General features: G+C 47.2%; 1 protein-coding gene and 1 long non-coding RNA gene across 6 annotated transcripts in view; one reads left to right on the top strand and one right to left on the bottom strand.

The window, feature by feature from the left end:
- Nucleotides 1–7159: 7159 nt before the first annotated feature.
- LOC115286316 lies at nt 7160–9020 on the bottom strand. Its single transcript, XR_003905992.1, has 2 exons — nt 8954–9020; nt 7160–7991 (listed from the first exon to the last, which is right to left on the bottom strand). It is a non-coding gene; the product is annotated as an uncharacterized LOC115286316 (long non-coding RNA).
- Nucleotides 9021–15265: 6245 nt separating this feature from the next.
- Nucleotides 15266–27866, top strand: part of ATG16L1 (autophagy related 16 like 1) — a 35762-nt gene continuing 23161 nt past the window's right edge. For 4 of the 5 annotated variants that reach the window (XR_003906399.1, XM_029933576.1, XM_029933575.1 and 1 more), the window contains exons 1-5: nt 15266–15533; nt 18622–18715; nt 22654–22759; nt 23488–23561; nt 24395–24646. Coding sequence is in view for 4 of the 5 variants with exons in the window: in XM_029933576.1 (XP_029789436.1) it covers nt 15419–15533; nt 18622–18715; nt 22654–22759; nt 23488–23561; nt 24395–24646 (641 nt within the window). In the remaining variant the exon portion in view is untranslated. Of the gene's footprint in view, nt 15534–18621; nt 18716–22653; nt 22809–23487; nt 23562–24394; nt 24647–27866 lie in introns of those variants that run through there. The other variant, XM_029933577.1, reaches the window with a different exon arrangement.

Here is a 27866-nt window from a genome sequence, read left to right as displayed (position 1 = left end):
CCAGTGGTGCAGAAACATTTAGAAGTGATTCTAAATATAGATTCCCAGATGACAGAGGGGTTGTTTTATGTCATTCTGTGATTTCTTTTTCACAGCATGTTCTATGTGCTGGCATAAAAGATTTTAATGAAGTCAGAATGCTAAATTTAAGTGAACCTTTGCTCTCGTTCATTGCAAAATGCAGCTCGTTGCCATTTAATTGGCTGTGCATCCTGGCATCAGACCCGTGAGCGCCTAAACAAATATCAGACCTCACAATGCAACTGTCTTGATTGCGCCCATTTTCAAACTACCACTGTGGGTCTTTCCTAATCTTTTATGTAACTGACCTTCAGTGAATACATGTGAAAAGAGTTTCCAATTGTTCCTCTTAAATCACCCTAATTGGACATGAGTATGTGATAATATATGACTTGAATAGTTTACATAATCTAATTACTAATCCTTGATGTTATATGATAAGCTCCAATTTTGGGGGGGGCAATAAATAGCCTATGAATACTGCTTATTATGGGGAATACATTTATACCGCAAGCTGTTCCAAGGAAGCCATTCAAAATGCTCACTTACAACTTAAAGACAATATCTACAGTGACCCGTTAGTGACTATACGATCTTAAATATCTTCATCAGAACTATTCTTCTCAAACTTAGGGGTGCATAAAAAATTGCTCGAGGAACCTTCTTCAAAATGCAGATTCTAGGGCCACCCACAGAGAATCTGATTTGGTTGTCCTTAGGGCCAGGGCCAGGGGAAACCAGGGACACGCATTTTCATCAGCTTCCTAGGTGATGGATGCCATGTGGCTGGTGGGCTGATGTAGCTAGTCCATTTTTCCTGGAGGACCTGCCCATTCCCTCATCTGTGGGATCTGTGGGCAGATCCTTAAACCAGGCAATCTGTCAGCACTGGGCTGGAGGCAGATGTGTGTCTAGGATTAAGGAACGTTCTTTGGTTCTTGAACTTCTCTTGGTCTGACCACAGGGTAAACTTATGAACCTCCAGCGGGTTACCTACCTCAAGGATTGCTCAGAGGAGTTCTAACACTAGGTGCTGTTAAGGCCAAATAAAAATAATACACCACCATATGTGTTCTTTGGGTGATCCTCACAACTCAATAGGGTGAGCCTTCCCCATATTTTGTAGAGAAGGAAACTGAGGCTCAGGGAGGTCAGAGCACTTGGCAAAGCTCACAGAAGAAAAGTGGAAAACCAAGTCTCCTAACTGTGTCTTCAGTCTTCAAATGCGTGCTCTCCAATTCCTTGTCAAGAGTTCGGTTGTATTGCTAGGGTATGTGGAGGTGGGTTAAGCATTTTACATCAGAAATAAACTAATTACCTCTCGGAATTAATTTTCTATGCAAGAGGAGATTATTCTGCATTCACAGAACAGCAGCTACACAGGAAATGATTAAAATTCTAAGAAAACTTTCCTTCAATCTCTACCTTCAGACCTTTGACAATGCTTCCATCTTTTGGTTAGGAGTGAAAATAGAAAACGGGCAAGTTGAGTCCTGTTTGCCTCCATTTTCAAGCCTTTTATCAATGGCCCGAGGTTTGGCTCCCTGGGGCCAGGCCAAGTCGCTGCCGGGGACTGCTTCCCAGGAGGATCAGAAGAGTAATCCTCACAAAGCTACTTCTAGAATTTCCTTTTGACTTTTGCAGTTTGGATGATTTTGTAGTTTTGACGGTCTGCTCAGACTGCCATGACAAAACACCATACCGTTCAGTTTCCGATGAGAGCCCACTTCCTGGTGCCCAAACGGCAGTTTTCTCGGTATCTGCGCGTGCATGGCGGAGGGAGGGAGAGAGGTCTAGAGATCGAGATCTCTCTCCTCTTCCACTTTTTATAAGGCCAACTCTCCTATTGGATTAGGGCTTCACACTTATGACCTCATTTAACATTGTCTCCTGAAAGCCCTGTGTTCGATTACAATCACATTAGGGGGTTAGGGGTTCAACACAGGAATTTTGAGGATGACACAATTCAGCAGATGGGAGATGGAATCAGTAACTTTCCAGGAAAATAACTTTGGAAAGATGCAAGAGGGAAGCTTTTCCTATCTGAAGATAGGAAGTCCTGTCTGAGAGGGTACCCTTCCAACCCTTTTGTGGAGAAAGGGATGGTGTAACAGGAAGTCCACATGTGGGGTTACCGGCCCATAGGCAGAGCACGAGAAAATTCAGGGCTCTGAATCTGGCTCCACAGTGCCTCAGGCAGAGTTGTATGCAAATGTGTACATATTTGTACATTTTCTGGAGAGATTTGCTTTAACCTCAATGGCTTCCCTGCTGGTTTTTGGACACATCAGGCAAGCTCTGGCCATAGGGGCTGCCTTAGGCTGGGTTCCCTAGAAGCAGATCCCAAGACTGGGATTCTCAAGCAAGGGATTGAGGAAATACCTTGAGTCCAAGCATCAGGGGAGGTGTTGAGGGCCGCAGGATAGGTCAGAGAGAGAAGTTAGGCAGAACTGTAGTTGTAGAAGAGTTTGAGCCTAAGCCTGCTCCCTGGGGAGCTGGGAAGGAACGTACATCACACCATAGAGATCATCCTGTGCAGAGGTTAGGGTACTGAGCACCTACGCCCCCCTCCTATCAGTCAGTCATTGGCCACCTCCCAGACATCTCAAGGAACGGAGGTCAGTCTACGGTCATCCTCCAGAAAAGGGGACAAGTGTGAAGCTTTAGCAACCAACAGCCACTACAACAGGGGACCAGGTGCTCAGGTCTCCAACTGCACCTGCTACAGAGATTGCTCTACCTGGGCCCTCTGCCTGCGTGCTCTCCCCCTTGATAACCTCTTGGCTAACACCCTCTCCTCCTTTAGGTCTTTGCTAAAATCTAACCTTCTCAGGGCACCTGGGTGGCTCAGTGGGTTAAGCGTCCAACTTTGGCTCAGGTCATGATCTTGTGGTCTGTGGGTTCAAGCCCCACGTCCAGCTCTGTGCTGCCAGCTCAGAGCCTGGAGCCTGTTTCAGATTCTGTGTCTCCCTCTCTCTCTGCCCCTCTCCTGCTCACGTTCTGTCTTATTTAATTAACGTTTAATTAAACATTAAACATTTTTAAAACATAAAATAAAATCTAACCTTCTCAATGAAGTCCATTCTGGCCACCCTATCAATGTGCAAACTGCATTCCTACCCCTCATGATCACCTTTACTCTGCTCAACTTTTTCTTCTTGTCCATAGCTCCCATTGCCCACACGCATAAATAATTTGCTTCGTTAACACGCCCAGGGGTTTTATTGGCTTGTCTCTCCCCATTAGAATGGAGACTCCTTAAGAATAGAAACGCTGGTCTAGCCTTCACACTTACAATAGTGCCTGGCACATATCGGCATTTAATAAATGCTTGCTGAATTCATTAATTGTCTCAAAGGAGTCCTGGCCCAAAGAAAGGAGGCCGTCAAGAGCCTAAAGAAACAGATGGTATACAAGGGCTCTAGCCAATCCATTAGGCATGTTGGGCCTAGACCCTGGGCACCCCTCCACCCCCTGGGGCCTGCAGGAGGGGTGCCCCGGCCTCCAGGAGTACGTGGATGATATCCCTCTCGGCTCCAAACGAATATAAAGTCACCTTTACAACGTGCTCTGGTCACACCCAACACAGCTGTGCCCTGGAGGACTTTAGCTTCTATGTGTCCTTCTGAAATAACTTGGTTTTTACTCTCCCTCAGAAGTTGCAACTTGGGGAGCGCCTGGGTGGTTGACTGTCTGACTTCAGCTCAGGTCATGATCTCATGGTTCATGAGTTCAAGCCCCACATCAGGCTCTGTGTAGTCAGTGCAGAGCCTGCTTCAGATCCTCTGTCTCCATCTCTTTGCCCCTCTGCCTCTCCTTCTCCCTTTCTCTCTCTCAAAAAAAAAAAAAAAAAAAAAGAATACTGTGGTCCTGATGATAATACCTTCCTTAGCAGAACTTCTCATTCGAAGATACAACAATGCCTCGTAAACAGAAAATGAGGAATTTTCACACCATCTTGGGAGAATTCTTACAAAGGTTAAGTGATCAGATTGATAGCCATGTTCTATCTGCCTGATTAAAAAAGAAAAACCCTGAAAAACATATTTTAAAAAAATCAAATATTTCCAGCCTTCCCCCCAAATAACACATAGGTAATTGTCTGCCCCTAGCCTGGGAAAAACGGGCAAAGAACTTAGACAGATATTAGCCAAAGAGAATGGATGACGAATAGAGAAATTGATGATAAAATGTTCAATGTTACCAAAGAAATGCAAAGTAAAACAACAGTCAGATGCGATTATCATCTACCAAACCAGAGAAGATTTTTTTTTTTTCTATCGTGCTACCCAAACTGGTGAAGATGTGGTCACAACGAACGTCCTGCAGCACGGGTGGAAGGTTCAGTGGTGCAGGCTGATGGAAAGTACGGGCCAGCTGTTTTTAGAGACTTTGCTATCTTCGTAATCTTTGACCTACTAGAGTCAGAACCCTGCTGGAACCCCGTCCTACCAAAATAATCTGAAATTCAGTTGGTTGTGGGGGGCTGGTCGGGGGAGGTCTTTTGAAACCAGCCATTTGAGTTTCTAGAAGGACTAAAATGGCAGGAAGAGAGAGAAGCAGAATTCTTGTGTGAGCGGGCAATAGATTCCCTAAAAGTTTTCTTTGGCCTCATTTTCTATCACAAGGACAATTTTCTTTTCTCTCTTCTTTCCTTTCCTTTCCTTTCTTTTCCTTTCCTTTCCTTCTCTTTTCCTCTCCTTTCCTTCTCTTTTCTTTTTTTTTTTCCTTTCCTTAACAATTCTATTAAGAAATTGTACTCTGGCAGCTCCTGGGTGGCTCAGTAGGTTAAACATCTGACTCGGACTCTATTTTTGGCTCAGGTCATGATCTCATGGTTTGGGGTAGAGCCCTGCATTAGGCTCTGGACTCGGCATGAAGTCTGCTTAAGATTCTCTCTCTCTCTCTCTCTGCCCACCCTCCTTGTGTTTACTCTCTCTCTCAAGAAAAAAAAGAAATGTACTCCCGGTGACAAACATGTTTTCAGGTCTCTAAGACATTTTCTAAATCCTCCGATAATTGTGTGACAAAAAGGTCATTTGCTCTGTCAGAAACATTCTATTTACTCAGGTTGAAATGCCATTTGTACACATTTTCTTTATATAATTTGACTTTGCCCCTGAGTCAGATCATGGATCTGAATCCAGCATCAAAACATGTAAACCATTCCACTGAAGATGCGAACACCAGCCATGGCAGAGATGGGCTTCAGAAAACACTGTGTGTGAGAGTGTCAGTTCAAGTGAGTGAGGGTGTGTGTGCGTGTGCACACGGACAGCTTTTGTCATGTTTGCCCTGTGGCCCAACAAATATAACACAGGCATTTAGTCTCATAACTGGAATTGTTGATTGTGTGTACTTTTGACAACTGAATCATGTTTCCCATATTTCTGGAAACTTCCCTCTGTGTATGGCTCTTCTTAACTTGGAGCCATGTTAAAAACTATTTTATTTTCAAAATTCAAAAATGCAACATTCAAAATTCACCCCCCAAATTTAAAAAATTCTCTAAAGTCTCTTGATATTCTTTCTCTTTGAACTTCACGCACTAAAAATTAACCAAAATTAGCGTTTTTTTCTGTCTTCACTGGAATAGACTCATCAACAATGGATAGTTTATTTTTTCATGGAAAATATTCATTGTTTTAAAAAATAGCTTTAGAGGTACCTAGGTGGCTCATCTGACTTCGGCTCAGGTCATGATCTCATGGTTTGTGGGTTCGAGCCTCGTGTCAGTCTCTGTGCTGACAGCTCGGAGCCTGGAGCCTGTTTCAGATTCTGTGTCTCCCTCTTTCTCTGACCCTCTCCTGCTTGTGCTCTCCCTAAAAAAATTTATTTTTAAAAATTATTTTAAAAAATAGCTTTAGCCCATGAAACAGGCTCTCACCCAAAATACAATTTAAGCTTTTGTTTTTTAATTTTTAGCAGGAAAGCTGCTTACAAGGTTGCCGGCAACTTCCAGTTTCTGAAGGTGGTGCTTCTGTAGCAGATTCCCCTTATTACTCCCTAAAAATATCACCCATATTTCATTTACTTTGGAAAAATAGTCGAAATGCCCTGTTTAGTCACAGGAAGGTAAACCGAATCCCTGCCCATCAATTTTAGGGATGCTGTGAAATCACCACAAATGGGATTGTGGACTGCTGGGGGGGGAAGGGCGGAGAAGATTCCACTCACTTCCATGAAGGGGACCTGGCCTCTTGGCCTTGTGTGAGAGGTCACCCTGGGGTGTAGCCGGGAGGACAGTTACCCCCCACCCCCCGCTGCAGCATGAGGGCCCATCACCTCCGCAGTCATGAATCAGGGCCTGAGAAAGGGCACAGAGAGGCCCGTCTCCCTCGGCCAGGAGTCTTTCCTGCCCCATCTAGGACTTGGAGTCGCACTGGGAGCCTCTTCTAGGACGCAGAGGCAAGGGGGGTGTTGTCTGCTTTCAGTCTCTGCAATGGAATTACGTCTAAGGGGGATTCCTGCCCTAAAGTTCCAAATTTCCCTTTTAGTCAAGGCTTGTTGCTTACAGGGAAGAGAAACTAGCTGCAGGTGGAGAGGTGAGGCAGAGCAGGCACTGGGAACAAGGCTGTCCGGCAGCGGGCTGCCCCGCCCTGGGGGCTGCCCTCTCCCCACACTTCCCTTGCCCACCTCTTCCTTGCTCCTGTCCACAGACGGCTCTTCTGCCCATTCCTGGTCTCCCTGGCTTTGCTTTGTCTTGGCCTGGCCGCTCCAGACCCCTGAGGCCCAGCTCCGTGCACTTGGACCCCTGGAAGAGGAATTTGGCCCAGATTGGGTCAAACGTCCATTGCTGGTCCAAAGAGTCAAAGGTCCAGTCATGTGGAAGAACCTCAGTGCCACCAGGGCCATGATGTCAGAGGGAAAAGAGAAGTGGACTTGGGATGGGACAGGACCCCCCCCCCATGTCTACAGCAGAACTGGTAGCTCCTTCCCTCCCCAGTCTCCTGGCATTTGGGTTCCATCACCACCTCCTCTGGGCCCAGGAGCACCATGTGACAGGAGGACTTGATGTGAGAAATTTATTGAGGGACCTGCCTGTGGGGGAAGATGGGAGGGTCATGGGACAAGGTGGTCCTCTCAGGCCAACAACATGTCCACTCAGGCTGCAATAACAAGATGCCATAGACTGGAGGGCTTAAATAATAGACATTTATTTCTCATGGTTCTGGAGGCTGGGAAGTCCAAGGTCAAGTTTCCAGAGGCTCTATGTCTGGCAAGAGCCTTCTTCCATGGCAGACAACCATGGGGAGAGAGCGATCATCTCTCAGGAATCCCTTCCTATAGGGCACTAAGCCCACTTAGAAAGGGTCCACCCTCATGACCTAATCACCTCCCACAGGCCCCGCCTCCAAATACCATCACACTGAGGGGGGCGAGGGTAGGGCTCTAACACATGAATTTCAGGAGGATACATTCAGTCCATGACAGGGCCCTGGAGGCAAAGTCAGAAGAGGAATCAGTCCCCCTGCGGTGCTGGGTCATAGGCAGAGACATCCGTGGGTGGTGCGGACACAGCTCGGATGTGGTGGTGCGTTCAGAGCACAGCGGCTGGGGTAGATTACACTTCCCCAGTAGGAGAGCTGAGAGGTGCAAGTTCAAAGGCCACCACACAGGCCCTTCTTGAGTATAAAATGCACTCCTTAGCTTGAAGGCTGTACAAAAACAGGTGAAGAGCCGGGGGTGGCCTGTGGGCCATATTTTGCTGATCTTGTTTTAAATTACAAGTTAAGATTTCTGTTGCTCGTAGCTGAAATCGTCCTAACTTCCACAAGAGGTAAATGCGGTTGATCCCAGAGTGCTGACTTAAGGCTGCTTGCCTTTCGAATTCCCAGTGTAGATTCATCCTTGACCCTCAGGCTTACAAATATGCAGACCATGCCTCACTTTCCTTCTTGCGTGTGTAAGCTGGCAACTCAAGGGTAAAGTAACAGGTGCGGAGTGGGGGCAGGGCTTCAGTAATAGACCTGCAAGGAGAAAGATACTCTTAAAGTCTAACAAGGCACAGGAGACTCACTAGCAGGACTCAAGGTCTCCCTGTTAGATACCTTTCTGCTACCCCAATCCCAAACATAGCAGAGGGGTCACTTTCTTCTGCCTCCACCACACACCACTCCTAAATGAGGAAACAGAGCTGAGAATGATTGAAAAATAGCCTTCGCAGGGATGGAGGTCAAGTTGGACCCCAAGGAGATGGGGCTTTGAGAGAAAAGAGGTAAAGAGAATTAAAGAAACTGGAAGGAGAGAGGGAGAGACAGAGACAGAGACAGAGGGAAAGAGTGAGACAGAGAGAAATTGTGGAAGAGAGGCGGGGTGTGGGCCACTTTGCCCACCAGGGTGTAATCAAGTGGTGCAGCCCAAGGTCTAGGGCAAGGCCAGGCCCACGGGAGAGCTCAGAGGCAAGCTGGAATGACCAGAGGACCCATTCCTGAATCTCCACCTCAATGCAGACTCTGTAAGAGCTGGACTGGATCCCTGAACCTGTGGGGAAGGACGATGGAACGTTCTGGATTGGACTGCCCCCCTCCACACCCCCAGAAACAAGGGCTGCCCTGGAGTCACCCAGGTAGTTGGAGAAGCCATTTATTCACGTGCAGCCTTTGTCAAGATTAAGGAAGCTTTGCAATTGAACTGGGGGGAAGCTTAAGAGACTGAGGCCCAGTGCACGACGTTGGGACAGAAAATTTTCCTTATTGGAAAGAAAAGGTTCAGGACCAAAAGAAGCTGGACCCATACGCGGTCATAAACCCCAGCATTTTCAGTCCTGAGCCCCGTCTCTGTCGGACACTGTGTTCCTGGCTTGTTCCTTCTTATCTGGGGCTCTGCCTCCCGGAGGTGGAGTGCCTGGGCATTCAGATTTGCAGAGCAAACCCAACAGACTGCCGTTTCCACTTTAGACCTTGTTAAAGACCAAAGACCTGTTCGGTACCTCAGCGAAGATCCGTATCTCGGGACACGCAGTATTTCCTTATTTACTTCCTCAGCATCCTACTCCCCCGCCGCCTGCTTTCTCTGGGGGTCTGCTGCAGGAGAAGGCGGTGTCCATAGGCGCTCCTCTGAACTATTAATATCCCGTGAGTCACCCCTGCAGTGCGGCTTGGAACGGTGTCCCTTCACTTTCCGTTGAGGAGGAAGAGAAAATAGTTGTAACATATGGCAACAGTATTTTCCCATTTTCCAGGTCTATTCTAATATTGCTAATTGTGACTTTGGGGTTGTTCAAATTTTCTCTCACTGGCAGATACTAACTAAGAACAGAGCTTAACTCACTCAGGAATTCAGGAGATCTCAGATCTAGACCCTCTTCCCCCAAAAGTCTGGAAATAGGATGTTGATTAACATGAAAAGTGCATGATGAGAAGAGAAGCATGTTTGTCAAGATTGTAAAGAAGAAAACTGCTCACGTAGTGCCTGCCCGGGGTGGGGAAGGGAGGCTACCATTTTGCCTGCCCAGCCCTAGTCTTCTCTTGGGCTTGCCTGCTGTATTACTCAGGGTTCTAGGGTAGCAAGTGGAAATAAAACCCAATAATAAACCAGCTTTAGTGACATGTAGTAATGTATTGGCTCAAGTAACCAGACTGGTAGGAGAATCGGGCTGGGTCAGTTTCAGGTGTGGCTAGAACCAGGGACTCCAATGCCATCAACATTCTTGGTTTCTTGTCTCCCCTTCCCCTCTCCTTCTGTGTTTGCCCCAGTTTTTTTTCAGATTAAACTTTTCATGAGACATAGGAGGGGACACAGCCACTAGCAGATCCCAATGCATACCCTCAGACTTTCTGCGCAAAGGAGAAAAGTGACCTGTCTCAGATCCAGGGAAAAAAATTCCTCTGGAGGACAGTGATCAGCAGGTGTTTCTGTGCCCATTCCTGGGACCAATTTGTTGTATGGGGTCAGGGAAATTCCATGAATGTAGTCAGGAGGGCAGAATCTGTTCATAAAAGAAGAGGGAGCTGGGCAGAGTGATCAGATGTGTCCTGTATCTCCCTTCTTCTGAGAACTGTCTCTTTCCTTCCATCCAGAGGGAGCCATCCTGGAAGGCTGCCCCATCCATCACTAGACATAGGCACCTGCTGGTCCACCAGCATCCTTTCCCAGGGGTTTAGAACTGGGGGTCAGAGGAGCCAGCATGGTCTGCGACTTGCTTGTACTAGAGACATTTGGAAGTGACATTTCTTCACTTCCAGTGGGATGACTGGGATAAAAGGAGCCGGGGCACCAGACAAGAGGAAGAGGAAGCAGAAACTTACAGAGGGAAGTAGATGCCAAGGGCAGAGCATTCTGATGGGATTTGCATCCTGGCATCCAGTGTCAGCCCATGTCCATGGTGCCAACTGGATGCAACACTCTCTCCCTTAAGGAAGCTCAAATTGCGCTCCTATTGCTTGTAATTAACAGCACTCTGATCTCTATCTCACCCTAAAACACAGCCACAACCCCAAAGTGCTGACATACATCACAACAGCATGGTTATACACGTGTGCCTGCGTGTGTGTGTGTGTGTGTGTGTGTGTGTGTGTGTGTATGTGTGTGTGTGACTTCTGGCGTCAGTTTTCCTTGAATGAACCCGAACTCTGCCTTGTATTAACTCTGTGATGTCACACAAGTTACTTGACCTGTGTGTCAGTTTCCACACCTATGAAAGGAAATATTAACAGCACCTGCATCCTGTTGGCTGGGAAAGAACTGTTAAACCATGTAGAGCACAGTGGCTGCCACCTATAAAGTTTGGCTGTTATTCACAGTAAGGGAGGGCAGAGGCTCTGGGAGAAACAATCATCTCTTTAAAGATCAAAGAAACAAATCACAGCAGGTAACTTCCCACAAACACACTCTCTAGCCAAGGATCATATTCCCACCTTGTTAGATGTGCCATGTTGAAGCCTCTGGCCACCGGTCCAGATTCTTGGCTGCCAATACAGAAGAGGGATAAATTTGCTCTAAGAAAAGTGAGCTTTGCTACAAACCTTGTATCGGCATGCAAGGATGGTTGCCACTTCAGACACTGTCATTTTTAAAATATGAATTCTGGGTGTCAACATATGTAGAGAGTAGACGATCAGAACTGCTTGTGGTTTAGCCTGGGTACAGAATCTGGAAATTCTTTATAATGACATTTTCCTGCAGTCTCCACACATAGGCAAACACAACAACACAAAAGAGGATGAAGAAGAGCCAAGGGATAAAAATGTCAAGCAACACATGTCTATAAGGGAGCACGATTATTGTCATGCAAAAACAGTGGTATCTGCAGGGATCATCAGTATGTCTGAAAACCTATGTTGGTTGGTTGGTTGGCCACCCTTTGATTTACTCTAGTACCTACTATGTTTATAAAGCAGATAGTTAACACAGTGGCATGGGTAACTTAGCTTACTTTCACTTTTTTAAAATTTTTTTGTTTTTTATTTATTTTTTTTTAATTTTTTTAAATGTTTTATTTATTTTTGATAGAGAGACAGAGCATGAGAGGGGGAGGGGCAGAGAGAGAAGGAGACACAGAACCGGAAGCAGGCTCCAGGCCCTGAGCTAGCTGTCAGCATAGAGCCTGACACGGGGCTCGAACCCACAAACTGTGAGATCATGACCTGAGCCAAAGTTGGAGGCTTAACCAACTGAGCCACCCAGGCGCCCCGTTTTTTATTTATTTTTGAGAGACAGAGAGAGACAGCATGAGCAGGGAAAGGTGAGAGAGAGAGAGGGAGGGAGAGACAGAATCTGAAGCAGGCTCCAGGCTCTGAGCTGTCAGCACAAAGCCTGATGTGGGGCTCGAACCCACAAACCGTGAGATCATGACCTGAGCTGAAGTCAGACGCTCAACAGACTGAGCCACCCAGGCGCCCCTTACTTTCACTTTTAGTGACCTAATTTTGAGAGGAGCTGGAAAGGAGTGGAAATAATCAACAGTGGGGTTTTTTTTTAAACAAGAGATTATATTTTAGAAAAGAATAAAAGCAAGAAGGAAAAAGAATGGGAGGAAGTCAAGTCTCCCTGGTGCTGCCTTCTGGCCAGCCCACGGTTACTTTATTCCTGACAGTTATAAATAATGCACATTCATATCTCCCTTCCTGAAGAGTGAGCTCTGTGAAATTCAGGATCCAAGCTTGGGCCGTCCGTCCCCCACATAGAGCTCACCTCTGTGGCAGACCCACACTAGGACCCAACTGTTTGCACTTGCTGATTAAAAGATAAAAGGGATCAGAAAGGCCTAAAGGGGAAAGACAAGGGTAAATAGGACAGTTGTCTGAAAGTTAGACTTGGACATCCTCAGTATTGAAGAAGCATTAGAGAACTTCATGGGTGAGGGGTATAGGCTGGTGGTTAAGGTAAAAGTCTCCAGGAAGCTTTTTTTTTTTTTAACGTTTTTATTTACTTTTGAGAGAGAGAGAGAAAGAGAGAGAGAGAGAATGAGCGGGGAAGGGGCAGAGAGAGAGGGAGGCACAAGGCACTAAATCCGAAGTAGGCTCCAAGTTCTGAGCTGTTAACACACAGCTGGATGCGAGGATCGAACCCACAAACTGCAAGATCATGACCTGAGCCGAAGTCAGAGGCTTAACCAACTGAGTCACCCAGGTGCCCCTCCAGGAAGTTTTTAACAGCAGAAATGCTGTTATGTTAAATCTAGTTGTACTTCACTTCGGTGATACTAAACTTTACACGAAGAAGGTTCTTTGGTGAATGATGCCTCTTCCACTCCTCCGTGAGCAAATTTTTGCTGCTTAATATGCTATAAGAATCTTGGGATATTTTACATACACCTTGAAGAACAAATGGTTTTGTACACACGTGTTCATTTCTATAACTCTTTCTTGCATACGAAGTACAGGTGTAACGTGTAATAATTAGAAAACACATATAAGACATAGAAAAAACATAAAAATGTGTCAACTCAACTCAAGGACAAAAAGAAAAATGCCTGCAATGCCACTGCCCAGAGTTAGTGCTATCAGCATTTCATGTATTCCACTCATTGATTAAACGGTATTCACTGAGCACCTAATGTACAACAAGCTTCCTGCTCTTGCTGGCTATGACGTTGAGCGAAAAGAGACATAGCTCTTGACTCAGAGTTTCCAGTCCGGGGTGGGCAGACACACCTTCATCAAGTCACGATACAAATACACACAGAGCCCCGTGACCACTGCTGTAAAGGAGAAGTGCACGTGCAGTAGAAGGTCTATTATTGGAAGGTTGTGAGGCAGTGATTACTGAGAATTCACTCACAGGAATCGATTCAGAGACACCAAAAGGGAAGAGTGCACACAACACGAGCACAGTAAATCCAAAGGCCCTGCTGTGGGGGGAAGTATGGTGAGTGGAAGGGAGTGAAAGGACCCAGGGTGGCTGCGGTGTGTGCCAGATAAAGCTGGGGAGTTGGGAAGAGAGCACACCTAGCAGAGCTTAGTATCCTTAGTTTAGAAATTGTATCTGCTACTCATTTGACAAATGTTGCGCACGAGGAGGCAAGCACGCACTTATTTTACATAAATCAGATTTACACCATTCACTGTTTTTGTTATGGACTTTTTAAATTTATTTTGAGAGAGAGAGAGAGAGAGAGAAAGAGAGAGAGCGAGCATGCATAAGTGGGCAGAGAGAGGGACAGAGAGAGGAGAGAGAATGCCAAGCAGGTTCTTCTCATTCAGCACGGAGCCTGACATGGGGCTCAATCGCACAAACTGTGAGATCATGACCTGACCCGTAATCAAGAGCCAGATGCTTAACCGACTGAGCCACCGAGGTGCCCCAGGGACATTTTTTTGAAAAACACATATAAACTTATTTAACCCATCTCTTGTTAAAAATACAGATAGCTTCCAACTTTCCACTGTTACAGACAATGCTGTGACAGATGTTTTTGTATATGGACATTTGTCCACACACTTAACACTGATTTCTACGGGTGGAATTGCTGATTCTGCAAACCTGTTAACATGTTTTAATAATGATCTTATCTGGACAATTAGCACATTCAACTGTCAAGATGTGATGTTTTGTGACGATGCTTCCGTCTTTTGAGGTTAGTACCACTGTTACACTTGGAGGCATTTTTGGTGACTTTCAGAAAACTGCTCTCTCATTTTCCTCAGCGTGTGAGAAAGTCCCTTCTACTTCTGCTTCTTCCTTGTCCTTCCCACAGATTCAGATCACTCCGCACTGACTGCCAGTGAAGTATCTCTAAAAGGATGTAAAAGCCTGACTGACCTAGTCCTTGCTCCTCAGGAAAGGATTTTTAATCTGTCGCTGAAGGGGCTTCCCCTGGACTTGAGAGGTTGGAAGAGAAGCCGGGTTCTGATACTTCTCTCCTCCCCCGTGGCCTCCTACTTTGTCCAATTCCATTCTCATCCAGTAAATTCACTAACTTGTTAAAGGCAAATGGAGCTCAGATGATTCTATTACAGACCATTTCCATTCTCAGTTGACAGATGTCATCTTCTCAAGAAATTGTCTTTCACGTTATCTACTGGCAAACTGACCTCTCCTCATTCAAAGACTTATTTACGTCCCCACCTTTAGACGAACTTCTATGAACCCATTACTGTTAGATCATTGATAACTCATAGGCTTCTCATCTTTAACATTGCCCATCTATTTACATTTTTCTTTAACCGCTCTTTGCCTTCCAAGTCTTCATTGTAAAAACAAAAACAACCTGTTCCCAAGGGCTAAGGGGCACTTTTGCTAAAGTATAAAGCAGCCAGACTTTGGGTAGGGGTTGGAAGATACTGGCGGTCTAGGTGAAGTTAGACTTGGCAACGTACCAGGTACAGAGCACACTGCATTACACAGATTATTCCTTTTGATCCTCACGGCAACCCTGTGACATCGATATCATCAGGGCTCTCATTTTACAGATTAGGAAATTGAGGTTTAGCGAGGTTGCCGCTCATCTACAGTCACTCAGCTACTAAGTGGGGAGTGGCTCCCACCTTTGCTTGTAAACGAGGCGATGGAGAAAGGGGAAGCACGCCAAGAAAAAGACAAATGGGGGGAGGGAGGTAAGGCAGTGAAGTTAACTTAAACCGGTGGGCGGCTCCTTCCCGCCGACACCTAAAACTCCGGCGTAGCCCGCACGCCTCCCGGCGGCCGGTTCCCCTCTCCCTGCGCTTCCGGCCTCGGGAAGGCGTCAATACCCAGCGCCCCGCGGCGTCCCCGGCCTCGCGCGTGCGTGTGGCGTAAGGCGTCGGGTGATGAGGCGGGTCTTCCGGCTCTGACCCAAACTACTTCCGGCAGGAGCCGGAAATCCGTCGCGGACGGTTTTGAGGGGCGGCCTGTGCGTGAGCGCGAGCTCCGGGCCGCCGGCCTTCCCGCGCCCGCCCGGCGCCGCATGCTGCGGGCCGCGGCCGCGAGTCCCCGCTCAGGTTGGCGGTGCTGAGGCGCCGGGGCAGCGCGCGACATGTCGTCGGGCCTCCGCGCCGCCGACTTCCCCCGCTGGAAGCGCCACATTTCGGAGGAGCTGAGGCGGCGGGACCGGCTGCAGAGACAGGCATTCGAAGAGATCATCCTGCAGTGTGAGCAGCGGGCGGGTGGGGCCCACGCAGCCGGCGGGAAGCGGAGGCCGAGCCCCGGCGACGCCCGCGCGCCTTGTGGCCGCCCCAGCACCCACCCCCCCCGTTTTTTGGATCTTATTTCTCTTTCACGGTTTCGCTCCTAAACTGTGTGTTCTCCGTGGGCAGGCGCTGTTCGTGCTTGTAAATCCGGCAGCCACGCCTCGTGCGCTTGAATGGGCTCCGGAAACGGCCCGTTTCGGGCCTCGGGTAATGAAACGGCCCCCGACTTTAAGCACGAACTCGCACAACTTAATATTGTCCTCTTGGTGTCATGAAATGGTCAGCCTGGGAGTCCTCAGACCTGTTGTATTTACTCCACCTTGGTGTTCTTTAACTGTTAAAGGTTTTGAGTCTCACTGGTTCCGTGGGACATCGTAGTCTTTACTGTTACCGAAAACTTGAGTACGAAAGAGGTGGTTATCTCCGTCCTCCACCCCTCTGCAATTTGCAAAAATGTTTGCACCCTTTGATGCGTCCTAACGAGCAATTTCTTTGCCCCCTTCCCAATTTTACCCAACCGATGGCACGTTTGGGGGAAGAAATGGGCACTTTTTAGTCCTACGGTTCCATCTACCCCTTGGAGAAAAGTCTGGAGTTAATATTGATGAGGTTCAAAGTAATAGAAGTCATCTGTTACTGAATTCTGGTTGTGCTGGTATCACGTGAATCTTTTAATTAAGAGTTAAAAAGCCCAGACCAATTAAATTGCGGTATTTAGGGGGGGGGACATGGGTATGAGTGGTTTTTTGATGCTCCCCAAGTATTTCTAAGCGCTGTGGTAAATATGTGGCGTGTTTTATTTCAGTTTTTCTCGAAAATTCAATGAGGTGGGTCCTAGTGTTGCCTTAGGAAACTCAGGCTGAGAGAGATTTGGTAACTTCTTTGGGGGGAGGGATGCAGATTTGTGTTGATGTCTGGATTCGAACGTGGACTAATGGCTCCTAAGTTTTGCATTTTATTCTTTTCACCGGAGCCCCCAAGAAATGACCCTTCTTTGCTTTCACTGAATCCACCCGCTTAGAAACAATGGGAAGGAAAGCAGGTGATGTGCAGGGATTCCTCATACTCCAGGAGATCTGACTGCTAGAAGCACAGGAAACCCTTCCCACTGGAACGCGAGTGGGTTACGTGAATTCAGGTGGTCGGGCACTTAATAGACACTTCCTCTTAAAAGCCACACCGACAGTCACACCAGGCTGGAAGACTGACTCCACACCTTACTGAATTTGCACGAACCTTTCTGAGTCTGGTTTGCTGTGTCTATAAAATGGGGACGAAGCTTGCCCTGTCTGCTTCATAAAAGCTGTGTGTGTAAACGTAATAGCCCATAAACAGAACTTGCTTGTAATTGCATTGACAGAAATTGGATGGCTTTTCTGCATTGAAAATGCACATTTTGATGGAGGGGAGTGACGTAGGAGGAAAGTCAGGAGACCATCCTCTGGAGGGAACCCACTGTTATTAGCTGAAGTCAGGAGCACACGCCTCAGGGGCTAGGAGCCCCGACCCAGAGGAGAGGCAGTTAGGGTGCCAGAGAGCAGGACAACCTTTGCCCGTTAACTTTTTTTTCTTTGACATCAGGGCGGTCACTTCCAGTTTGCCTGTGGAACACCTTCCACTCCTTGCCTTCCCAGGCCAGTCAGGTTCCGGTCCTGCCTCTCAGCCGAAAGAGAAAGATGAAAAGAGACTGTAAGCACAGGTGGCAGCTTCCCCCCAGCTGGACCGTCCTCTTTAATGAGAGGAACTTTCAGGCAGGATCCTTCTGGAATACTTCCTGTCCCTTTCAAGACCCTACTGTCTGTCACAGGGCACCCAGCTCTGGTGCGACACTGAAGCCCTTATTAGAGCCCTTTGACATGAGTGAATGCCCAAGGTGGCCGTCACATTTCCGTGTTCTGCTGAACTGATGGATGAAATTAATCTAGACCGAGAGTATTTCCGTTTCTGCCCAGGAGTCCCATTTTTCACACATAAAGGAGAAGCGGGACTCAAGGCTCTTAGAAGAAAGTTAAGCTCTTCCTTCCAACAGGAATGTCGGCCGGCTCGAACCCTATCGAAATTTTGTTCTGGAGTATTCTAATCTCAGACTTCTAGGATTTGTGACAACCCCCATCAAATGTAGCTATTCCGCAAGTGTCCCATGATTAGTCTGTTCTCCTCTGTGCCCCCTCCCACCTTGCTAGTCCCCGTATGACTGTCATTCCTAATTGTCATTTGAATTCCGGCACCACGTTTCCTGTCACATTTGTTCCTTTTCAGGACGAAAACTCAGTTTCTTCCTTAAGTTCTCTGCTCTTGTGTTCTGACACATGAGCATCTTGCAGCCAGTCGCCTGAGCAAGGCATTTCAGGAAAATCTTTGGTTTCTTACTAATACATCTTTGTTCCTGTCACTGCCTGCTTCATCGGTGTGGTAAGAAAAGGTCTGGAGTTTTCATTCTGCTCTTTCGTGTGTTGGTTCCAGCTTTCCTTTCTAGACACTTTACCGAATAACTCTGCCACCTTCACCCGTAAAACCATCCAGGCATATGAGGGAAGCTCAGTCTTCTATTCTGTTTCATGCTTGATGCTCTGCTTTACTTGAGCTCTTTGAGGTCAAGGACTTTTTGTATTTGCATCTCTAGTGCCCTGATCTAAAAATTAAGTTTTCCAAATGTAATAATAAAGTACAGCTCTTTCGCATTGCTTAGAGGCACGTAATATTTCATTTTTCTATTGTATTTGGTTGTGGGTTTTGTCTTTTTTTTTTTTTTTTACTCCTGAGATAAAAGTAGGTAAGTGGCGGACATTCTTGCAGGGAGGTTTCCACAGGTTCCTTTGGCTGGCTTGCCCGTGCTTCGGCCAAGAAGCATTGAAGGAGTGGCCGTTCCTGGTTTGGGGCAGTTGCTACCATTGCTGCCAAAGTGCAGTACCTCGGACTTTGAGGCCTAATGAAAGCGAAACCTATCTAGTCGTCTTCTGGGTGTTTTTTTGGTCCAGATCTTTATAGGCTAATAAGTCATAATATGGTGTGCGTTGTTACCATAAGTATTTTTCTTCTTTTTGAACAGATAACAAGTTGCTAGAAAAGTCAGATCTTCATTCGGTGCTGGCCCATAAGCTACAGGCTGAAAAGCATGACGTCCCCAACAGGCACGAGATCAGGTATTTTGGACTATCCTGTATTGCTTGTGTCTCTTCAACTAAAATGTCTCCATTCAGTTGTCGCTGCTCATTTAGAGGCCAGCGGAGTGCCGTTTCTGTGCTCCAGTGTGTGTCCACTCCTTTCAAATACGAACTTCTGCAGCCAAGTAACTAAAATCCTTTTTGGAAGGTATGTGCCCACACAGAAGTCTTAGCAGTAGGTGCCGTGAGCTTGAGAAGTTGCTCAGGCAGGTAAGTGGGCCTGCTGGTTCACTTTCCCGAATAATCACGTCAGTAAGCATTTTTGAGCGGATTTACATATATCTTGTTAATACTGGATTATATACTGGTGCCTAAACTATAAAGTGCTTTATATACAGTACAGGTCTGTTTGATCCTTGTTAGTTCCGTGGATTTCAACATCTTTTAATAGAGTGTGAAATTAAGCCAGCTGGTGGCAGCAAGCCTTTTTTTTTTTTTTTTAAAGAAAGATTAGGAGAAACTGTGTTTTCATAGAAAGGGTAAGGATTGTTTCATCAAACGCATATATGTGTTCATAATGGGAAGTTTGATATGTTTACTTGGACTATTCATGTAAACTGTATTTCTTTTTGAGGGTCATGGTCCACAAAAAAACCTAATAGCCAGACTTTATTAGAAGCAGTTTACCACAGAATCATTCTGCAGTCTTAACTGTCTTTTCCCATGTTTGTCATGTTTGCATATTATATGTGAAGGTTCATATGGGAACAGTTCCCATCATTGCTCTGAAATCTATACACTTTTTTGCATATTGGTTAACATTTACCAACTTTACCAACAAAAACAAGTTGGTAGAAATTTAACCATTTCCTTAAAACCCAGGAATGTGAGGTAGGGTTGACTTATCTCTGTAGCTTAGTAGGTTATATAAGTGTCCGCCACCCATGTTTCCTCATCTCCCAAGATGGTCTCCCAGCAGACCAGAGTGGGCAAGAGGGACAGGTGGCCCAGCCCAGGTCTGTCCTTGCTTGATAATAAATCCAGGTGATCCTGCCTGACTGTGGCCCGGAGCGGGGGTGGGGGTGGGGCGCTACTGCAGTATTTAAAATTGTTGCAGTGTTCTGGTCAATTTTAGGTGTAGAAAATGCAGTTTTACCTTTTTCATCTAAAATCAGTCAACTGAAAACTTGGAATGGTTTGCTTCTATCTGGTTAGATTCTTTGTGACTGTATTTCTCTATCCTTTATTGGTCAGCCAAGCTCATTTGTTTAGAAAGGTGCAGTAAACAAATATATAATAATTCTTTTGGCTGACTATCACTGGAATGATCATTTAATTAGAGGTCCTTCCTTTCCTACAAACTGGAGCCCCTAATCAGGCCTCTCCTCCTGACTGCCTTGTTCCTATTAATGGTGTTCTTATTTTCCACAAGTCATCTGTGATTCCTTTTTCCCTCGTTACCTTGCCCTTCCTCATTGGTAGTCATCCACTCGGGCCTGCTCATTCTTCACTCACAGCCTCTTACACACCTGTCCTTTGTCCAGTGGGGAGACCAGCTCAAGGGGGTGTTCGATGGTGTCCTAAGGGTACTTACAGAAGACGGGCCTGGTTTCCCATGTCTCCTGTCTCTCCTTAAGTTCTGTCCATCTCATCTGAGTTATTCGTAAGACTCTACAGCTTGTGCTTAAAAAGCTTTATCTGGATCAATTATCTGAGTCCCTTCTGAAGTGTTTTAATCCCTTTGCTTCCTAAATAGGTTAACATTAAACTCTTCAGCCCAGAAATCATTCATTTTGGTCTTTTTCTGTGTGTGCTTCCTGGACCACAACATGGGGCAAAATTGTTAGAAATGCAGAATCTTGGGCCCCCCACTGGACCTACTTTTTCAGCAACTGGGGGTGCAGGTGTGGGGGTGGTACGGGCCATACTCTGTAATTAGGGGGTCCTGAGAACCACTGCTTCAGACCACGGCTGCCCAGGAGTCCTTGTCAAGTAGCCGCATCACCTGATGGGTGCACGAGTGCCTGACGCTGGCACCGTAGAAAAAATGACTGGTTTTGCATTTGCATACTACACATTGCTTTGCATTAAAATAAGAGGATTTGGTAAAAATAACTTCTAGGCCTTCTGCCTAATTTAGGGTGGTTTCTTGTAAAGTGTCCCACTTTCTAATCTCTTGGTTTCTACCTCCCGGGCTAAGATTGGGGAAGTATTAAGTTGCCTCGACGGATGAGGTATTAGGACGTGCTTAGACCGTGAAATAGAAGTAGCTTTCGACATCAGGGTAAAGTTAGGAGGGGACGTCCTGCTGCTCACCTTTCCCTCTGGTTATTACAGGGCAGGTGGAAGAGGCTCTTCTCCCCCTCCCTTCAGGAGCTGGCGTCCTACTTTGCCAAAATCTTCCTCTTCTCCATCCTGTGCTCTTCCTGGATGACGGTTTAAATGTCTATTGTCTGTGGGTTCTCATCTGTAGCTGCAGCGGAGACCCCAGTCCTGACCTGAAGACCCATAGCTCAGTCACCTGCTCTCTCTCAGAGGATGCAGACCCCCTGTGGAGTCTCCAAAACCACATCGATCCTGAGGGACTCTGAACTCAGTTCTGTGGTTTCAGATGTAGTCTGTTTGCTGACCACGTCTACGTGCATGCTTCTAGCTTGGACCCCTTTACCTGATGTGCAGACTCTGACACCCAGTTTCCACTCCACACACCCTCTTGGGTGTCCAAACTGCACTCTTCAGGCCTCCCCCCAAACCTGCTTCCCCCCCTAGTCCTGACCAACTGTGTTTCAGCAGTTGCTCCCAAAGCCTTGGAGTCCCCATTGACGCGTGTCTTTCTCTCTTGATTCCACAGGTGAGTCCAAGGACTCTCCTCAGAATGGATCCAGGCTCACTCCCTCTGCTGCTACTGGTCTCCCGGTTTCTGCCCCTGCCCCACTGCAGCCAGCAACCATAGCTGTACCTTTAAAGCTATACTCCCCTGTTCACAACAGAGGCTTCCAGTCACGCCTAGTAAAAGTCATCGTCCTTAGAGGGGCCTGGGAGGCCCTGCATGATCTCCCCACCTCCTCCCTGACCATCCTCTCTGCCCTCCTGCGGAGGTTGGGGGACTCCGCTCACTCTTTCTCCCCACCGCACCAGGCGTGCTGCCGTCCCCAGGCCTTTCCAACACTTGGTGTTTCTTCTGCGCATCAGGCCCCAGCCCCATGGGGCCTGCATAGCTTGCTCCTCACTTCTCTCCAGTCTGCAATCATGTGTTGCCTCTCCGAGAAGCCTTCTTCGGGTGCCCTGCATAGAACAGGACCCCTGTTGCTGTGTTCCCTTCTTTATGCTTAGTTTCTCTTCACATCTGACCACCTGACTTCGTGTATTTACTTGTTCGTTGTCTGCCCTTAACTGTTTATCGTTTGCACGAGAGGGCGCCTGGGTGGCTCAGTAGATTAGGCATCCAGCTTCAGCTCAGGTCATGATCTCACGGTTTAGGGCTCGGCCCTGCATTGGGCTCCGGACAGCTCAGAGCCTGGAGCTTGCTTCAGGTTCTGTGTCTCCCTCTCTCTCTGCCCCTCCCCCGTTCACGCTCTCTCTCTTTCTCAAAAAAAATTTTTTTTCAGTTGCATGAGAGCAAAGCTTTGTCTTCCTGTGCTTCTCCCCAGCTCTTGGGTCAGTGCCTGGCCTAAGTGGACCTTGTCTCCTCCATATTTACCTAAACTTTATCTGGAACCCTTGCTTTGTTCCTGACATGACCAGTGATTGGGTTGTGGCTGGTTTATTTTACCAAGTGTCTCATGTTTCCTACCTTCTAGAACTCTGTTTGCCTAGTGAAACTGAACCGCTTTACTGGCTGTGTTGTCATGTACAGGTTTGGAATTCTGAAGTTACTGTTCACTGCCTGATCAAAGAGGTTGGGGGTCTGATTTTTTTTTTTTCCCTTTCCTCTCTTTTTTGCACATTCTCTTCATCTGCCTGGTTTGGTGATTTAGTCCTGGCCACGACAGCTCATGGAATGATGGTCAACTACAAGAAATGGCCCAGCTGAGGATTAAACACCAAGAGGAACTGACTGAATTACACAAGAAACGTGGGGAGGTACCAGTAGCCGCTCTGCATCCGTCCTCTGCTCTGCGCGGGCCCTGTGGTGAGGGAACAGGCAGGCAGGTGCACTAGAGCTAGAATTTGCAGGCTGCATGCGCCATCAGCCTGTCTCTGAGAACGCAGCATCGGGAAGGGTGAGGTCTTGCCCGCCACCAGCAAAAAGGTGGCCTCTGGAACGACTGCTGGCCGCCGCACTTGCAGGCGGCGCGATAGGTACGAGTGGGGGGCTTCGAAGGAAGGAAGCCGGGTGCCTGTTCCACCGGAGACCCGCCTGGCCCCTTCCCAAAGCATCTGAGAGCGGACCCTGCCGTTCCAGAAAAGTTCATTAGAACGATTGAAAACGTCCTGGGATGTGTTGATCCTGGGTTGTGGTCTGATGGCAAATTATGAAAAAATACAGGTTATCGTCAGTTTGGCTCAGTTGATCATTTGACCAGCTGAAGAGTTTGAAAAGGTGGCCGGCGGGCGGGAGTGAAGACAGGTGTCCTCAGCGGGAACCTGTAGCTCTGCTCGTCCGCCCTCGGCTGCTGTTGGCAGAGGGGAGCCCACATCGTTCCCATGCGTGTCCTCGTAGGTCCGTCCGCTCCTCACTGCCACCCACCTCATTTCTTGGTGCCTGGGCCCAACCCCATGGCCACCTTTTCTAAAGTAACCCACTGTTGTTTGGTTTCCGGCTGAGGTCCCCAAATCTCTCACTGATCAAAGTGTTCTTTCCCCCGCAGTTAGCTCAGTTGGTGATTGACCTGAACAACCAAATGCAGCAGAAGGACAGGGAGATGCAAATGAATGAAGCAAAGTGAGTAGAGGCAACCCCTCCGGGACTGGTCCTAGGGTCGCATTTGTCCTTGTACTCTTGGCCAGTGGACGGGGCCGGTGGATGGGAGCCACACTGGGTTCAGCAAGAGTATCATTTCTGTGCGTGCACAGCCTGCCTGCTCTAAGGGAGACAAAGGCAAGGCCAGTGCCCTAAGTCTTCCAGTTTCCCAGCACACCCCTGGGAAATAGCCTTGACCCTTGTACTGTTCCCGACGCATTCATGGCTCTCCCGGTGAGCACTGCACATGGCAGCTGATGCCTTCTGCGATGGATACGGGGCCAGCACATGTGAGTGCGTGGCCCGTGGGAACAGGGAGGAGTTTGTGGGCAGGGTTATTCTTGATCCAGGAGAAGCCTGGGAGTCCCAGTCCTAGGACGGTTGAGCTGGAGGGGAGCCTGGCTTTCATCTGTGCCTTTTTCCCTGGCTCTGCAGACGGGGGTCTGCAGAGGCTTACAAAGGCATCTTTGCTCAGTGAATGATTGAACGGATGGAATGTGTAGAATTTCCAATCTCCTTTTCAGCCCATTAACTACTCTATTTAGGCATCAAACTCCCTCTGGGGATCCTGCTTTTGTAGTCATTCTTCACGTGGATGAAAATCACCCTAGGTGTTTCCTCTTCTAATGGGCTTGTCCTGGAAGCCACTGGGGCTGGGCTTGCGGTGGACTCTAGGGAAGAGTCCGCGTGGCACCTGGCGTGTGGGCCAAGGTGACTGTTGGTGGCCTGTGCTCCCACAGCTCAAGCACCCGGCCAGGGGCCGAGGCACAGAGCTCTCACGTGTACCATTCCTCCTCTGTGTGTCCTGATTTCAGAATTGCAGAATGCTTGCAGACCATCTCTGACCTGGAGACCGAGTGCCATGAACTGCGCAGTAAGCTTCAGGACCTCGAAAGAGCCAACCAGACCCTGAAGGATGAGTACGATGCCCTGCAGATCACGTTTACTGCCTTGGAGGAGAAACTGAGGAAAACTACTGAAGAGAACCAGGAGCTGGTCACCAGATGGATGGCCGAGAAAGCCCAGGAAGCCAATCGCCTAAATGCAGAGAATGAGAAGGATTCAAGGTCAGCCATCAGTCCACTGTTGGTGGTTTCCATTTTTGGTAAAGTAGAGCCTAGTTCTCTGGAAAGAAAAAAACAAATCTGGTAGCTCTGATGATAGAGGATGGGATGAGACAGCCAGAAAACACTAGTAAAATTAGAAATAGCAGTAGTGGATATAGAAGAGATCTGCAGTTATTAGAATGCTTTTAAGGCTGAGCAGAGGATTACTATCCAAAAGCGTTTTTGGCCCATATAATTTTTGCCAGTTTCTTTCAGTTTTCTAGGAGAAAAGCTAATTCTTTTTTTTTCCCTTTGCTTATTTATTTTTGAGAGAGAGACAAGAGTGTGAGCAGGGGAGGGGCAGAGAGAGAGACACAGAATCTGAAGCAGGCTCCAGGCTCTGAGCTGTCAGCACAGAGCCCCATGCAGGCCTTGAACTCATGAACCGTGAGATCATGACTTGAGCTGAAGTCAGATGCTTAGCCAACTGAACCACCCAGGAGTCCCAGAAACACTAATTCTTAAACAGTAGAAGGTAAACCAGAATTAGAAAAAGATTGGAATTTCCCCCACCCCTAACTTCATAAAACTATCCAGATCCAAACAAGTTTCTTGCTAGTATACAAGAAGGCTACAGTCGAACCTCAAGTGAGTATACACAGGAAATTCCTAAATGAGATATTACTAGTACTTTTTTTTCCTACTAGGATTTATCCCAGGAATAAAAAGATGGTTCGCTGGTACATTTTTTTTTTTTTCCTACTAGGATTTATCCCACGAGTGAAAAGAGGATTCATTAGGAGGTCAGTTAAATCTATCACTTTGAATGGTAAACAGTACGACCACTTTAGTGGGTCCCCAGAATGCCGTTTGCTCAGACTCAGTTCCCAGTCCTGATAAAAACCCTTAAACTTGGAACAAAAGCTTTTATTAAAAACATCTGTCTGCAGCCAGTAGCGGATAGTGTGCTTAACAGGGAAGCCCTCCATCCCAGACGCCAGGAGTCAGTCTTGGTGGAGGGAAATGTGTGTTGAAAATTCCCATAGAGAGTCCCTAACTGATCAGAACCGGACACTGAACCCCAGGTGCTAGAGGCAGGGGCTGGGGTGGTTGGGGGGTCAAGTGCATCCACTTAGAAAGCCTAAGAAAATGCCCTGAGAAAAACTAGCAATGAATGTTCAACAGAGCTTGGAACATATAATTTTGAAGCCCTGAAGTAGTTTAGAATTTGAAAAGGTTGTTGCAGTTAATCCAAAAGAATGAAAATAGGAAAAAGTCTTAATAGTGATTGCCAGTCCTACCAAGTAATATATTCAAGTAGATTTTAGAATCTACGTAAAAACTGAAATCATAAGATAGAAGTAAAAAAAGTGATTTTCTGCTATTTTATGAAAAATTTGTTAAGTGGCATGAGGACTTCCTAAACATTAAAAATAATAGAAAAGGTGGACTGTATAAAATGTTCAGATTTCTTAAAGTCAGAGAACACAAAGACTCAGCGGGACACATATTATCAAGCAGATCTGACGTGGAGTTGGATAAGGCACAGGCGAGCCCTCGGACAGATGCGAAGCGCAGGTTGCTCACGAAAGCGCCAGCGCACGTGGTCGATGAACCTGGCACGCAGGGCTGTCGGGAAGAAAAGCACCTTTAGGTCACTCGTGGACAGCCTGTTCCACCACCTCCTGAAGGGCGCCGGGGCATGACCGTAAAAGCGTTCCCTTTTTGAGCTTCATCCTAAGCTAGTGCGGTGGAGACTTGGTCACGGATGGTATTTCGTGACGACACATTACTCCTAGTGAAAGATACGCAGTGTAGCCCTTGGGGGAGAAACAAATGGGGATATTTTCATGCGGTGGGATATTTTCATGCGGTAGGATTTTACAAAGTCATCTAAAGATACATGTTTAGGAATACTTAGTGACATGGGAAAATGCATAAAAGTAATGGAACTAAAAAGAGGATGGGAAATGTTTTCTTACAACATCTAAAATTTGAATGAAATCAGAAGATTAAAAGGAATTATATTGTTAATGGTGTTTAGTTCTGGCTGGATGGTGAGAATGTAGCTTTTGTTTTCTTATTTTATACTTTTTGGTATCTTCTAACTTTTTAGGTTTGTTGTACTAAGAAAAAATGAGCTGTCCATTTTGATTCTATCTCGAGTTTACTTTTTTTAAGATTTTATTTTTAAGTAATCTGTACACCCAACATGGGACTCGAACTTACAACCCCAAGAGTCACATGCTCTATGGACTGAGTGAGCCAGGTGCCCCTTGTGTTTACTTTTTTTAAAATTTTTTTTATATTTTTTAAAATTTGTTTTTGAGAGAGCATGAGCAGGGGAGGGTCAGAGAGAGAGGGAGACAGAATCGGATGCTTAACCGACTGAGCCACCCAGGTACCCCTAATGTTTTTTTTGAGACAGAGACAGAGTGCCAGCTAGGAAGCGGCAGAGAGAGAGAGAGACACACAGAACCTGAAGCAGGCTCCAGGCTCAAGGCTCCGAGGCATCAGCACAGAGCCCAATGCAGGGCTCCAACTCACAAGCCCTGAGATTCTGACCTGAGCCCAAGACCGACCAGCCGAGTCACCCAGGCGCCCCTCCCTTGTGTTTACTTTAAGTCAAATAGCTTGGCCTGTGCTGTGGATGTTTAGGCAGCTTGTGGGTGGTGAGCTTACCAGGGTCACCTGGAGTGACAGTGCTGCGTGGTGAACACCTGCCCAGGGAGAGACGGGCAGGATGAGGGGCTTGGCCATCACAGTGGGCTGGAGAATGACACAGACTTCTGTTGAGATGGGATGAGAGCATGGACCGTGTCTGCTCTGGTTCTTTCCTTTGGACTGTCCTCCTAGGGATGTGCCAGTGGGGATGTTCTCTGCTTGCGTAAGCGGGGCCTGGCGTTTCTTTTCATTACTTTGCTCAGACTTTTCTCCGTAGAAGCTTTCTCTCCTTCTTGCCAATCCCCAGCTTCGATGTTCTCCTAGCAGCCTTTGTTTACCTGATAGCATGGCCCATTCCGCGTTTTCACGTATTTGCTCATGTTCTGCTGAGGTCTGTCCTCGTGGTCAGGCACGGTGGCTGCCCTGTCACACGCACTCGGGGAGTATCAAAGAAGGACGTTTGTTATTGGCTCTTGTAGTGAAGGCGGGGCTGCTGGTGTCCTCTCCTCCCCATGACCCTCTGTCTGTCCTGTATCCCTTGCTTGCAGCAGGTGCCTTTCCAGTGGAGAAGGATCAC

Source organism: Suricata suricatta, chromosome 3, assembly GCF_006229205.1.
Source record: "Suricata suricatta isolate VVHF042 chromosome 3, meerkat_22Aug2017_6uvM2_HiC, whole genome shotgun sequence".
Classification (NCBI taxonomy): Eukaryota; Metazoa; Chordata; class Mammalia; order Carnivora; family Herpestidae; genus Suricata; species Suricata suricatta.
Note: the sequence above shows the minus strand (reverse complement) of the source record. Positions and strands in the feature narration are given on the sequence as shown.